This window comes from Haemorhous mexicanus, chromosome Z (assembly GCF_027477595.1).
Source record: "Haemorhous mexicanus isolate bHaeMex1 chromosome Z, bHaeMex1.pri, whole genome shotgun sequence".
NCBI lineage: Eukaryota > Metazoa > Chordata > Aves > Passeriformes > Fringillidae > Haemorhous > Haemorhous mexicanus.
In genome coordinates, this window is record NC_082381.1 from 2,461,084 (window position 1) to 2,476,672 (window position 15,589).

General features: G+C 34.8%; 1 protein-coding gene across 1 annotated transcript in view; it reads right to left on the reverse strand.

Moving 5' to 3' along the window:
* Positions 1-15,589, reverse strand: part of TMC1 (transmembrane channel like 1) — a 63,080-nt gene that overhangs the window by 5,138 nt on the left and 42,353 nt on the right. Inside the window, 8 exon segments of the mRNA XM_059874208.1 lie at positions 1,019-1,086; positions 4,007-4,135; positions 5,333-5,485; positions 5,703-5,882; positions 6,823-7,017; positions 9,011-9,155; positions 11,500-11,642; positions 15,161-15,259. Coding sequence (XP_059730191.1) covers positions 1,019-1,086; positions 4,007-4,135; positions 5,333-5,485; positions 5,703-5,882; positions 6,823-7,017; positions 9,011-9,155; positions 11,500-11,642; positions 15,161-15,259 — 1,112 coding nt within the window.

Below are 15,589 nucleotides of genomic sequence, written 5' to 3' on the forward strand. Positions count from 1 at the left end.
TATGGTTGCATTGTTATGACACCAAAATATTTGGCACATTTTTATTTTCATCACACCTTCCTTCTTATGTCATGCTGACTTAAGAGTAGCTAAATTCATTTTCCTGGCCAAATGGTACAGAATACAAGAGATTGGGAACCTACTTCTTCCTTAATCCTTGCCCTTGTGATCAGGTGACAAGGTGATCAAGCTAAGCTGCTTTGCCCCTGAGTGCCTCAGACATTCGATTTGGAAACAGAAAATATATTTACATTAGGGTTGGAAAGACCTTCTGAGTACAGAAAAATTATTATATTTATTATATTAATATATCCCCTTCCTCTTTTCATGTATCTTAAATGAAAAGATAAAGGGCTTTACTGAAGGGACAGATTTTACCGCATAAAAAGCCTGATCAGTCAAGTCATATTAAATGTGAAAAATTAGGCCTTAGCAAGAGTTGAGAAGTCAAATGTTTGCAGAGAACAGTTCCTGAGGAAGACTGAGCATGTTGCATGAGGACTCTACATGCTGCTGTTTCTTACCAGTCATGTAAAGTCCAAAAATAGAATGAAAGCCTACACCTTTCCTCTTCTACATCTGAGGACTAATGCTGCAGCAGTAGCATTGCTTACACATTCGTGTGACTGCACAGATAAGTATAAATACATTTGCTTAAAGGCCTTTTTGCACAGGAACGGGGGAAAAGAGTGGTAAGGTTCACTAAAAGGCTAAATTTCAAAGCAAAACACTACAGCAAGCAGTCAGTGACCAAAAACGTAAATTTAATCTATGCAGATTTTTACTGGTTGGTTTTATCAACTCAGTGCAAAATTCTGATATACCTGGACCAATAATCTCAGTCCATAACTAGTTTTAAATTGTTCCAAATGATTGCAATGTACCAGAGTTTGGTATATATTGCATATACTTCCATCAAATTAAAGAAATGGGATAGGGTCAGGATTTCAGAAGAATCCTTCACAGATACAGATAAATCCCACCATCCTGCAGATACGACATGCTTTTCCACACCTACCAGATCATGCCTTGGTTAAAGATCAGTCCCAGCACATTTCCACTTATATCAAACTCAGAATATGATGGCTGAAAGAAATGATACAGATACTTTCATTATGTTTGCACAAAGGGTTTTAAAATGCGTTAGAGCAGATGAAAACTCTCTCTTTGAGTAGCAGCACAGTGGCATCATGTTGCAAGGCCTCTTGTTGCATCTTATCAGTGAATCATGAGATAAATTATATAACTCAAGGCTACAAGGTAATCTCTAATATAGTTTGCAGCATTTTACTGGAAATCTTTCTAACATTTGCACAGAGGCAGGCGCTAATGGAAAATTCAAGACTATTCTGGGTACTGGATAAATTTTAAAGAAACAATTGTGGCCTCTGGTTGTCAAAATATTTTGTCCTCCAGTACAGCAGCAGCAGTGAAATTTCATGTGATGAATGTGATTTAACTGATTTAATACCCAATTGAACTCTTGCACTATTTTTTTTTTTTTTACAGCAATTGCACTTTTAGTTCTCCTTTTAACTTTGATAGAGGTTGCCAATAATTTTCTTTTATGGATACCTTATTTCTAATTTGAGGGTTTGATTCTAATTTTTCCTTTAGGATTCAGAACTTTAAGGACTTTATAGGGTCTCACTATCTCTTTCTTTGCTGAAGATAGCCCTGTATCATTCATTTTTATTTTCAGTGCGGACACATAAATACCATAAAAACTGTTTAGTCTTTTATTTCTGAACTAATAATTTGACCCTACATTCTGGTTTTTCTAATCTTTAATCACTTACTAATCTCTTATTTTACTTTAATTATTAATTTCTTATTTATTAAAATTTCCAGTTGTAAACATTGACTACACTGAATTTAAGCAACAATTGAAAGGCAACAGATGTTATTTTGTGTCCATATGCACCAGATCAAAACTTTCTGCTAAGAAATTGATGGCTTTAGACATTTTGTTTGTACCTGAATCACTGTTTCAAATATAATATTTATATATTTATAAATATTATTTATATATTTATACAGCATAACAGGTGTCTTGCATGATTCACCATAATGGTGGACAAAAAGACCATGAATAATGCATATATTCCAGTTAATAATTATATTGATAACTGATAGAAGGTAAGAGAGGCATGAGATGCAAAAATAACAATTCCCTTACAGATGGAACAGGACGAAGTCGTTCTACTGAAGTATTCAAATAAAGCCACAATTTTGACTAGTACTGTGCTGTGCTGTTGGAACAGCTGAAGTTTCTGCACTTTTTCTGTGTAATTTTGTGCATATATACATATATATATATATATGTTTACAGTGAAGTGATATATTTATGTCACATGTATTTATGAATCTGCTAACATAAGGGGAAAAATTAAAGAGATTACTAATATTACACTTGAAAAGCAGTTGACTAAAGAGATCTGTATAGGTTAGAATATCAAAAGAAACATGGGTTTAATAAGAATGATAGAGAATCAAATAATGTATGACTGCTTTTTGTAACATAGGTGGTAGCATTAACAGATTAAGTAATTTGAAATCCAATTTTTAAACAAATAAAAATAAGGTCTTCCCACACAACATGCAAGTTAATCTCTGGAATTCTTCACCATCTTGATCATCAAAAATATTTTTCTTGTAGCAAAAGGCTGAAAATTAATGGATATATATCCATGGCCACTAACCACAGAGACATAGGTATAGCTACTTCCTAAGGAAGATTTTCAAATTATTTATTTCCAGAAATTCAGTGATTTCCAGTTTCAACTTCCACTTCCAGCAGTTGTTTCAGGCAGCTTACTGGACCTAGGGACCACAGTGGACCAGACCATTACAGACATACCTATATACTGCCAAATAAAAATGTCAATTATAAAATGGTTTCAGGATCCCCTACAAGCAGATGTGTTGTTGCCAATTTTTCTTGCAATATTCAAACTCCTTCTATTTGATTTTGATATCATAACAGTTATTACCTGTTTGACCAAAACCTGACTAACTGGTAGTCTTTGTATCCATCCCCACACTAGTCCTGCTGGAATGTAAAACATAAAAATATTGCTGACATTTCATGGGAGTCAGCTAGTAAGAATGAGATTGCTGCACCAGAAACAAGAATTTTTAAACTGAAAACATGAAAACTTTCACTTCCTCTGAAAAACTGAGATTTCCCAAGATGCATTTCTTAGTAATGTGAGAAAATTTTAAATATATGAAGATAAAATTTGACAAAAGAAGGTGGAAATTACAGCTATGGTGACTGCTTATGTAGAAGTACCCTTGATAGTCTTAAATCAGGTAGCCCTTGTTTGTACTTCTCAGTAAGTACAAAAGAGGCTTCAGGAGTTTCACAAGCTCTGACAATACCATGATTATTACTTAAAAGATGAAAAACAGCATCAGACCCTGAAAGAATAAGTAGCTGGCAAATTTAACTTGGATCAGGTTAGTGTGAGACTGCAAGTCTCAGCTCCCAAGTGAAGAGTTCTATGCCTGCTTATGTTATGGGCCTTACTAATTTTACATCAGCCAAACTAATTCTAATGAAATGCATATATATATATATATATATAGTAATACTTCTAGAACAGGATCTTTCATATTTTTCTCCACAAGAACTATGTGCTTGAAGACCCTATTCAATCAATGGGATTATATTCTGTGAAATGTTAAAATAGTAAATGTGTGAAAAATGTGTGTTCTTACAAAGAAAATAAAATTTGCTCTTTAAAATAAAATAAAATAAAATAAAATAAAATAAAATAAAATAAAATAAAATAATAAAGAAGTCCTAAAGTTACCGAGGTTTAAAGAAGAAAAAAAAAATATTAAGACATAAGCAAATTCAAGAAAAACACCATGTTGTTCAGGAATTTTGAAGTTGGTTTATCTAACCAAAAGTTAACTCTGTAGCATTGAAAGGAAAATGAGCTTTGTTACTAAATTGTGAAGTGATGGATAGCAAAGACATTTAAAATCAGATACTTACAAATCCATACTCCAAATCCCAGCACCAGCAATAATTGAAAAACCTAACAAAGACGGCTCTCAAAAAATCGCCGATTAGAATTGTGATGTATGTTGTCATCATGTCAGAGACTGTCAGGCGCACAAATTCCTGTTAAAGCAACATTCTCTTTTAAAAATACATTTAAGCAATTAATAGTTACAATAATAAGTAAATACTGTACTAGATCTTAAATTGTGCTTATCCTGTTTCAACATAGACAAAACTCTTGACCTTCCTACATTCTCTGATTCAGTAATGTGCCAGAAATACTGCTCCTCATTTTCTAGAGTTCTTAAACTGCTTTTGACCTCTTTGAGAAGATTAAAAAAAAAAAAAAAAAAAAAAAAAAAACCAAAAACTGGATGGCTTCTTTCTCAGGGAGTTTCAATGTCCAGTGGACATGGAGAGGAAGGAAGAAAGTCCAAATGCAAATTCACATGCCTCTACTTTTATTTTAGGATTTTTTTGTTTCACTAAAACCTGCTGTAACAGGCCTTACCCCAACAGCCCAGAAAGCTATTACTCTCCCTGATATGAAATTAAGGATAAAATTATTTCAGTTATGAGCATTTGTTGTTCTTAGCTTCCTATTCAGCATCAGTGAGAAGAGAGGGGCTGATTTTTCTGCCCATATGGTCTCTGCTGGAGATTTATTCATTCTGGAGGACAGATTGTCAGAGTGATGGAGAAACTGCAAAATTAATTCAATATTGAATTTCTGGTCATGGACAAATCAACAACAATGAAATAGGAAAAAATAGAAGGAAAGGGTATGTAAGAAAATTGTTTGGAAACCACATTTTATACTAGTGTGTCAATAAAAATGAATGTTCAACTGAATCCAATAAAATATATTAGCAGATTTTCCACTAAACTTTTATTGTCCTTTGGCATTATTTTATTTGGCTAAAGAGAGAGATGCCTTCTCAAAAGCAAACTGTTGTAAGAGCTGTCTTACATACATGTCCTTTTTGAGCTACTCCTTTATTTTTTCAAAATTATTAGACAAGCAAGGCAAAGATGGCATCAGGAAGATGAAAATAAATTAAGAGGATGGAGGAAAGGAGAGGGAAAAAGTAAATGTTTTCAATTCTGTCAATTAACAGAAGAAAGAATTTGCTGTTAGACAGGATTCAAAGAAAATAAAATTATTTTTAAAAAACTTTTAGTTCAAGAGAAAGTCCCACATCTGCTTTTCCTCGCATTGTCTCACTTGTTAGCCAAAGTAAAGGGGATTTAGAGATCATATCCTGTAAGAGACTGCATAACATATTTTCATATCTGAGCTCTAAGCAGCTACATTACCTGTCCTACCATTGTTTCCCAACATGGCCCTCTGGGGACATCAGCAGGATCCACCTGTATTGGAGGAGCAGTGGAATTCTCTGGAATAGTACCATTGTACAGACTGGCTTCCCATATTGTCATGTTATATTTGACTATCTTTTCTTCTTCCAACTAAGTAAAGAAATAAAGCAGGGGAAAAAAATCAGCATGAGCTTGTTACCAACCCTCAGGCATGTCTATTCCAAAATTCCCATTGTTAACTTAGGTAAATGTAATTTGTAGAACAGAAATAAAAGAATGCCTTTCACTGATATGTTGTGACTGACTGGAGTGTCTCAATGTTGCCCAGCAACCTGTCAAACATAGTGAAGGGAAGAAAATATCTTGCCTTGAGGTTGATTTCATCCATTAGGGCAATAATGAAAGTGTAGAGATTGCCAAGGAAAAGAGCAAAGATTCTTCCCAGCTGCCATCTTAAAGCTATACGAGGGTGGTAATTTTCCAGAGAACTGATTACATCAAATAAAGTTGGACAGAACATTCCTAAAAGTGACATAACTGTGTTCACCTGAGGAGGGGGAAAAAGTTTACAGTGAAATGTTAGAGACAAAACATTTTATTAATTCTGATTTGGGTGAAAAATACATTTCCGTTACTACTTTTTATTTGGTATTTGATTTAATAAAAACCAAAAATCCAATCTAAGTATCACAAGTTGATGAAATCCACACACAGTCCCAGTCTGCCTCTTTCCACTAATTTCCCCCTTCCACAGCACACTAGACATTTATATCTGAACTGTGTTCTGACAGAACTAGGAACTGCTGATATGGAGAGGGAGATTAAAAAATTGACAACTTTAAAGAGAGATAAGGAGAGTCAGAGAGAAAAATGTCTTTTCCACAAAGTCATCAGCATCCCTTTGTTATGCTGTGAACCTCAGGAATACATGACACAAAATATATTTACCCAGGATTTCTCCATTGCATATAAACCATGTATAATCCCTTAAAGACTCTAGTGTAATGAAATTTTCTACAAAAGCAGCTTAACATTTTCATGAAGAATGTAGATTTTTAGATCTTGCTTCTTCCTTGCACATAGGAGCTACACTTTTGTTTACTCAAAATTGTACATTGGGTGTTGGGATTTTTTTCTGATCAAATCCTCAATTCATATATTAATGATGCAAACATAAGAAAATTCAATCTATAGAATAAGAAAAATGTGTGAATTTCACTCAGAAGCCAAATATATTTATGCAATAAAACAATCCTAAGAGCACAGAGGAGGAAATGTAAAGGCCTCAAATGAAAGTTAATACTGAGGGATATTTGAAAGAAGCAAAGTAGAAACTTGATGTAGTAGGAAGCAGAGAGACATAAGCAATTCTTACGTTGGATATTTCCCACCTACATGGAGTATTCAAACTACCGGGGGGAAAAAGGCAACATGCAAAGCAGAAAAACACAAATTCAAACCACATCTATCATAGAAATAGCACGAACTTCATTTCTTTCCCACCACCCGTAGTTCTCCAGACCTTCCAAGGCAAATTGCTGGGATCTTCTGACAACAAAAAAGATGAGGTAGCCACTTCCAGCAAGTGTGCATAGGGCTAAGAAGTTAGCAAGAACCCTTAGGAATCGAGTCAAATGAATATTTTCTTCTTTTCGGCTCTCCTGCTCCTCCACAATTGCTTCCTGCACTTGTTAGAAAGAAAAGAATATTATCAATACTTTAACGGTCAAGGCCCCACATTGCTTCAATTGTTAGAAGTCAGTTAAATAAATTACAAAGATGCAAATGGACGTCTGGGGTTCATGTTTTGAGATGAACGTATATTGTCTCATAAAATCCTGTTCAGGTCCTGGAAGATTCTGGCTCCCCAGGATTTCCTTTGCAAGCATCAAGTGTGGCCACAATGAGTCTTATTACACTTGTACTCATGTGTCAAAAAAACCCCAGCATGTTCTTTCAGCTTGCAAGGTGAAATGAGGTTGATTGATACAGCAGGATAAATGTGTGATTGTCTGTCAGAAAAGGAAATATCATGTTTTAAAAATGCACATTTGTCAGAAAAGAGGAAAATGTTTTACTCTGAAAGTCTGCAACTCAGAAAGAATAAACAGATATTTGAGATGTGGGAATCCCAAAAAAAAAAATTGGACAGTGCAGAGCTTGTGTGTTGTGCATCAGACTCTACAACAAAGTTTTTGTCTCACATTTACCCTTGACCATAACTGATAAATATTAAGACTCTAAGGCAACTATAATCTCCAGTTTTTACTCTTGCCAGGTGAAAGAGCTTTTGATCTGGATTGTCCTCATGAAAGGAAGTTTTGTTACAGCTTCTGACTTAGTTTAGAGATCTGTTGCCCAGAGGGGAAGCTGAACAGCATTGTAATAATTGCCTTTCATGGCTCTGCTCCTTTTACAGCATGTGTTTGTCACATAAATGACAGGAGACTGCAACAGATTTCAAACAAATCTCCCATGACCTCACCCAAGCCAAGACTTTGCCCTTTCTTTCTGAGGTTCCTTGCTTGTTTGCAACAATTACAGTAAAGCTTCATGAGTTTGTTTCTCAGAATTAAGCCTTTTTCTCGACAGATTTGTATTCTTTCCCAAATAGCTTTCAGCATCTGCTCCTAGTTGGCAGGCAGGGAAGCTCTTACAGATTCAGCACTTTCAGTCAGTATTTCTCCCATAATTGCTTTCTTGAAATCTTCTCTTGATGACTTACACTTGAGGGCAGTTCTCTGTTATGCCTGCAGCTGAGGAGGCAGACAGGGTGAAGGGGGTGTGCTGGCTGTGACACTACTGTGGACAGGAAAAGTGCAGCTGAGCAGAGCAACCAGTGCTTACAGTGTCACACTTGTCAGTGTGACTGCAAGCCTGGCACCTTCTTCATTGTCTCACAGCACTATAGCTGTGTGCTCCCTGTATATTATTACACTGAAAATTAAACCTTCTTTTGCATGTTACACTGGTGTGTCCCAGAGACCCTACAACAAAAACACATTCTTTAACATTCAACATATAGAATATATCCTCTCCACTGTTTTCACAGACCTGTGTCTTGCATCTTGCCCCAGATTCCTTATACAACTACTCATGATATCAGTATACCCTCTACACTGGAAAGAGGCCCAAGAACATTGCCTTGCAAATTTGGCTATATTTTATAATTAACTTGAAAGTAAGACATTTTCTTACTGAAAAGCAAGTACAAATTCAAAATTCTGAGATCAGTTCTTCTGATAAATAGCCCTATAGAGATTATTCTCTTTTTTGTCTTACAATATCTCTGTAACAGAGATATTCTTCTCTGTAAGAGAAGCTGGCAATGTGAGGTTCACAAAAGGGGAGCAACATTTTGAAAAAAGTTTTTCAGACAAATAACAAAGAAATGCCATCAGAGATGAGAAAAAAAGAAAATATTATTTTTACAGTTTTTCTAAAACTGGTACTGTCAGCACAGAGGACACAAAAAATGTTACTGTTATTTCTTTCACAATTACAAAGAAAAAAAATCTGATAGTAAGACACAGATACCCAGAAGGGTGTACAGATGCCAATTTGAGTACACGTTTCTGAGCCTCAGCACGCCTTACTCTTGACCTTAATTCCACCTGATTCACACCAGTGTGAAAGCCAATTTGTGTTGCCTCTCCTTAGTAAACTCTGTTTTACCTTAAAGCTTGTTGTGATGGAGGCAAACTTATTATCTGCTGTCTCGGGATTGCCAATCAGGTAGTCCCAGCTTGTGAACATTTTCCAGCTGAAATTAAAACTAGTGTCATCTCCGCCACCATCATCATTTGCATTCTTTGCCATTCTACAGAAAAACAGAAAGACACAGGAAGACCTTGTCAGCACTAGTTCTGCTTTGTGGGCATGACTTTTAAATGGTTCCTAATTTCTAACTTTTTTCTGAAAAAACTCTACATCATTCTTGCTGCCATTTATGCTTTACTAAATCTTTATTTCTGAAAAAAATTGAGTAATATGGAGATTTTCATATTTAGACACTTTATGAGCTCACCACAAACATTTTGTTGAGAAAGAAGGAATGTATTTCACTAACCTCTCAGAGAAACTCTGCTGGATAAGAAGCTTAATAGAAAAACAATATTGAGAACATCTCTTAAATTGAAAGTGCCAAGCATCCTGAACTGCAACAGACTGTATTAGAGAGTTCCCAAATAGAAAAAGAAGAAAAATCAAGAAGCAAAATACTCTAAAATAACAATAAACAAAATAAATGCATAAATAAAACAAAACACATTTCAAAGAATATAAGAAATATTCTAAAAATAACAAGACAGAAGAAAAAGTGGTTTTAACATATAAAATAGCACTCATCCAACAATCTTCCGTATCATCTTCTATGCATATACAAAAATATTTATTACAGTGTCCAGAAACATCCGATCATTTCTTCAGAGAAGTATTTCTTCAGATTAAACTTAATCTTATCTTTAAAGTTCTCTGTTTTAAAGGGGTTTCATTCATGTAAAACCCGAGATATTGCTTTGCATACTTTGTCAACTAATTCAGGAAGTCTTTAAACACAAAAAAGAGTGTGCTGATAAGATACACATAACTTAGTCGTCAGTATTTCTGGTCAGGAAGAGGTAACACTTATTTTAAATCTCAATAATCCACCCGAGCTATGTTATTAATATTAATGCATTCTAGGTACCCCATTTTTAAAAGTCCAGTAAAATACATACTCTGAAACCTAAATTGAGAATAGTAAGTAAATACAGAAAATCTTTCTGAGATGCCAAAAAATCAATACCAGGGTTGGTCTTACCCATAAGAGTCAGACATCACAAAAGGTTCTTGGTAAAGTCTGCCCTGCTTCTGATTTATAGACTAAGACATTTCCTTCTCAAGAGTTTCTATTAAAATTATGAACATTGTGGTAAGAATATAAATTTTTTGCAATCAGAAATGTTTCAGTTTTATGTTATACTCCGCAAGAGCTGAAGAGAGGAGCCCTACATCTAAATATTTCCCCTAAATAAAATAATAGTGCTTATAATCCTAACAATGTCTTTCACATAGACCTTCCTCAGTTCCCAGTCAACAGCAGAAAAAGAGCACCTCCAGCTACATTGCTTTTAGTTTCTGTGCTCACTGTGCTTATTTCTGAAGAAACAGAAGAGAGCAGAAGACAGCAAGAACTCTCATATGATTACCTAAATCATTAGTGTCGTGGCCAGATGGAAAGTTAGCACATACAAGGTATTTTTTTTTTCTTAAGGATATTCCATTGTTTTGGACTACAATGTTTTCCTGCTATCAGGAATATTTTTTTGTCTGAGAGAGTCATTGAAATAAAATTGTCTGACACTAAGACTTTTCTAATCTTGGTGGTTGTTTTATCAAAAATATTTTTAAAACTAATTTTATACTATTCCTGCCTTATGCAGGAAGCCAATTTGAAAACAGAACATGAATTAATCTAGTGCTCATGGAAGTGTAAAGTACTGGTTTCAGAACTAAACAATGGAAATACACTAACTTTATTTTTCTCTATGTTTAAAAGTGTCTTTACGTCTTGAACTGCAAGCTTCTTATTTTTTTCATTAAAGGCTTTTTATAAAACCACTGCTAGAGGTGAATACTGTGTTAGGTGGTCATCTTGCTTGAATCAAGTGTATTAAAGATTATATTGACTGTCAGCATTTACTGTGGACTGTGAGCTACACGCAGAATTATTTGCCATATGCTTCTTTCTTGTGTTCTTCCTTCATAAAAGAGTTTAACTCACATAAAGTACCACTGAAGGTAGAATTATGGAATTTCCTGGATTTTAGCTGAAAATCCAAAATCGAAATCTACTGGATGTCAAGTATTATGAAGAGATGGGCTGAAAAATCTCTTCCTCACTTTACACATTCATTCCTAATTTTGAAGTTTAGGAGAGAAGTGTTTTGTTATTTCAGTAAATATTCATTCTCACTTTCACAACACAGTAACACAACTTCTGGTACAGAACTGATAAATAAATATAGGTTGAATGAGTCTTACATAACTTTGACCTTGCACTTCATCTTGCATTGTCCTGTACTTAAAATTAGCGCATTTTTTAAGAAGACAGTCTCCAGGGTCAACAGCGGAATTACCTGCCTTTTTGAATGTACTTTTTTCCAGAGCCAAGGAGAACTTACGTTCGAGTGACAATCATAAAGCTATAGCCAATAGACCCAACTCCAACAAGGAAATAGGAAAGAGGCATCCTGAACTTGAGCCACCCGATTGTCCTCTGGTTATTGTAATAACCATAAAAGAGTACAGAATACTGTGCAAAGCCCTGAAAAGTCAGGAAAAAAAAATGATATTACTTTTCTTAATAATGCATATAATCAGTAAATGTGTCAGTAGCAACATATTAAAACATTCATTTCAGTGAATTCAAATCAGTTGCAAATATCACTATAATAAAGCTCACAGGATGGAAAATGTGTACCTCTATTTTAAAAATACATGGAATACTTCATAGCAACTTCAAAATCTATAAAAACTGGTCATTAACAATCCCTCAATGATTTAATGAGTCAAAACTTCTTCATCAACATACTTCTTGTAAAGAAAGAAACACCTTGTCTAACAAAAATTGTTTTTCAGATTACTTGCAGATAGAACCCCATATTTTTAACCTAATTTTCACCTTTCAAAAATTTATTTGCCTGAATTTGATATGAAGTCTCGTATGCCTTCTTTGTCTAATAAGAGTTGTCTGCTGGTAATTGGGTGATCATTCAGTATATACAATAACCAATAGGCAGGGGCATTTTATAGGAGATTATTCAGTATGTAGATCTTTTGCACACTTAGACTCAATTCCAAGGCTGTAAAAAATGCAATATAAGTTCACTTTCTCTGCAATTCAAAGCCTATTTTCTTTTTAAATATCATAATATGAATTTCCCTCTCTTCTACTGGTCAGACAGATGATTTCTCTAAATTTCAAGTACCTTATTAAATGTAAGAAATTGCTGGTGTCTACATGGATCAAAAAGCTAAATCTTCCTCGTAATTTTCAGGTTAGTGCAAGAACTCATCTCCTAGAAGGCCAAAGCCAGAGCCTTTACCAGTGCATGCACAACAGTGGCAAACCTCCAGCTGGATGCAAGAATTCAAAGTGCAATGTGTAGTATTTCACCACGTAGTTGGAGGATAAACCATACATAATTTTGACAGTAATACAATAATACTAAGGGTTGGTGAATTAAAAAGCCATTTGCTATCCTTGTGTTTTCAGTTGCCCACTTTCCTTAAAATTAGTAACATCTTTCTCTTGTTTATTTCTTCAAAACATACACTTGATTTATTGAGGCTTTTACTATATATGAAATGAGTCTCAGGCTTATTTGAAAAACCCAATTCACAATTCTAAGCTGAAAATCAATATTAACATATGGCACATATAAATATTATTTGAAATATCTTGATCCATATATCTAATTTTTCTTCATCTCTGACTAGATTTCAGAGATACACTTATGCATGGGGGGATAAAAATATGCTCATTTCTAATAAGGCAAGTATTCTAATGGAGCACGTTTCTTTCTAAGTACCAGTAAAACATCTACATAAATCAGGACACATTCAAATTCAATACTATGTACACTGCATATTTTTGGTCACCTATAGGATCCTGTAATTCCATCTTAGCCCAAGTTTCAATACAGCCTAAAGCAGCTCTGTAAAGCCTTCTGGGTCCCCAAAATTATTAAAATGCCTTTTTAGACTCTGTGTTCTGCAAGTCAGGGGTAATTCCTGTATCATTCAGTTTGTTGATTCCACAGCACTTCACCATAAGATTAGAAATAACTTCAACTGTGTAGAAGTAGGTGTGCATGGAAGATGTCTTTCACTCCTTTCTGAGCCTAACATAAAAGACTATTGATTGAATGTGTTACTGCAATAGGACTTGAGACTCTAATATTTAATGACTGGATTATAATCTGAAAACTATATGTTAAAATTGAATTCCAAGTAGAATATATCAAAATCCAAATATGCTTCCCTTTGCCGTGTCAGTAATGTGAATCAAGCACAAAAGAAAGCAGAATGGGCATGTTGAGCTGATCTTTTCTTGTCTTAGAGAGTGGTTATGTGTTATGATCCATTTTTAAAGAGATGTCTCTGCCCAAAATAAGGTGACCACAAGAGACCATACTCTGAACTCAACAGCACAGATTTTACTTAATGGTAAGTGTGAGGGGAGAGAGACACAGAGAGAGAGAAAGAGAGAGAGAGAAAGAAATGGGAGTGAGGGGGTGTAAGAGACAGAGAGAAAGAGAGATGGAGACACAGAGACAGAGAGATTAAGTAGGAAGATAAAGATATCACTATCACCATATGGATTCATGTGGCATCCTGCCAGTCCTTTTTCACCCTGGCCTTTTCAGTGGAGGAGTCCCAAGACATTCTTCTGAGGTATCACCTTTATACAGTCCAAGTTCCAGGTGTCCACAAGGTTCCCGTGACTAGGGATGGCATGTGGACAAACATTAGCTTCCTTTCTCACTGTTTGCCACAGTGGGAATTTTTGTCCAGATGCTAACCAAGCCTTCACCCCTGTTAGGCCTGGAATTAACTACTGCAGCATCTGTGCTTATCTCGGGTTCCATTATTTTGGCTTATTTTATGGGGACAGTGTATCCTGTTGCATTTTTTAAGTCCGTATGCAGGGCTTGGAGTTCTTGGATTTTGCTGGAGTTTTGTTTAGGATAAAATATTGATCAGTGATATGTGATCATTTATTTCTAAATTACCTGGTAGCACACAAGTGTTGCTAGCAGATGAAAGGTAGTATTTCCTGTGCTGTTTAAACAAAGATGACATTGTCTTCAGGGTATATTTGACAATCTGACATGCCTCAAGAAAAGTTTTTTTTTCCCGTCAATCTTTCAGGGGTTCCATCTCTTTCATTGCCTTATTCTATTTTTTATTATGTTTGCATTTGCTTCTTTTGTTAACTGCTACATTGTTACTTATTGTATTTTCTTCTTCACACCTGTGAGATGGTTTCTGACAATTATTAAAAACTTTTCCGTCTTTTCACCATGTCTTCATCCATCTTCTTTGCAACACATTTATTTTGCAAGCTTTGTTCTGATGATCTGTATGAAGCTCTTCTAGTCTATTCTCTTGGCAAAATCTTCAAGTTGTTGTAATTCCTTTTTTCTCCAATATTTCCCTGATATTTTTATTTCTCATCTTATAATTTCAGTATCATTATCTAACTCCCCAGCCACATGTTTAGATTTATTTTTACTGTCCCTCAAATATGCAACCTCTAATGCACTAGATGAAATGAAATTTCAAGAAGCACCCACTACAAAATATTACATACATATGTTTTTAGAAAGATCTTCCAATGCTTTTTTTATCCAAGGAGAATCCATCACTGGCATTGTATGCAATCAAAGGGATAAAATGTGTGGAGCTCACTATTATTTTTAACGTATTTTCTTCTCTTTTATTTCTTAATTCATATTGCATTTTAAAATTCAGAATCTTAATCATATAAAAGCAGAAGACCAAATTCATACTTCAGAAATGGAAAGCCAGAATGACAAACCCACTTTGAGATGTTTCCCCATGTGTCTTTGGATTGCTACATAGACTGAGACATGCTTGTGAATATCAAGCTTCATTATGTGTTTTGTCTGAAAGAAACTTGTGAAAAAAAAATGAAAATTTATTTTCTTGTGAATTATCTCCTGAAATACTTCATGTTAAATAACTGAGCATTAAATAATGAAGTAATTGTGAATAAAAGTCATGTGGATATGCAATATTGCAAGATTATGCACTTACACTAAAATCCCAGAGGGTAGCAAAATTCATAGCAGTTGCTTCTTCTGCTCTTGGGACAGTTTTTCTAGGCAAAGAGCCATATGGCTTACCCATCAAAGCCTGAAACAAAAAAATGGGAGTAATTTATATTTTAAGGAAAAAGAGTAGCAAACAAAATGGACAGTAAACTGTCATTTCGTTGAAAGACTGGTTTTATGTTCCTAAACTCCCTAATTAGAAAGACCTACTTCTACAATTCCTTTCACTGCTCCTCATGTAACTAATTGCAACTGTGCTTAGCATATGCATTCAGGGGTGTGTTCTAAATTTAAAGTTCCACTAGAATCAATAGAGAACTGTGCCTCTTACATTCAAAGGCAGCACACAAGTGCATCCATATTTCTCTAATGAGTGGTGTTTATCTTACAAAGACCAAACTATTAATTTTTC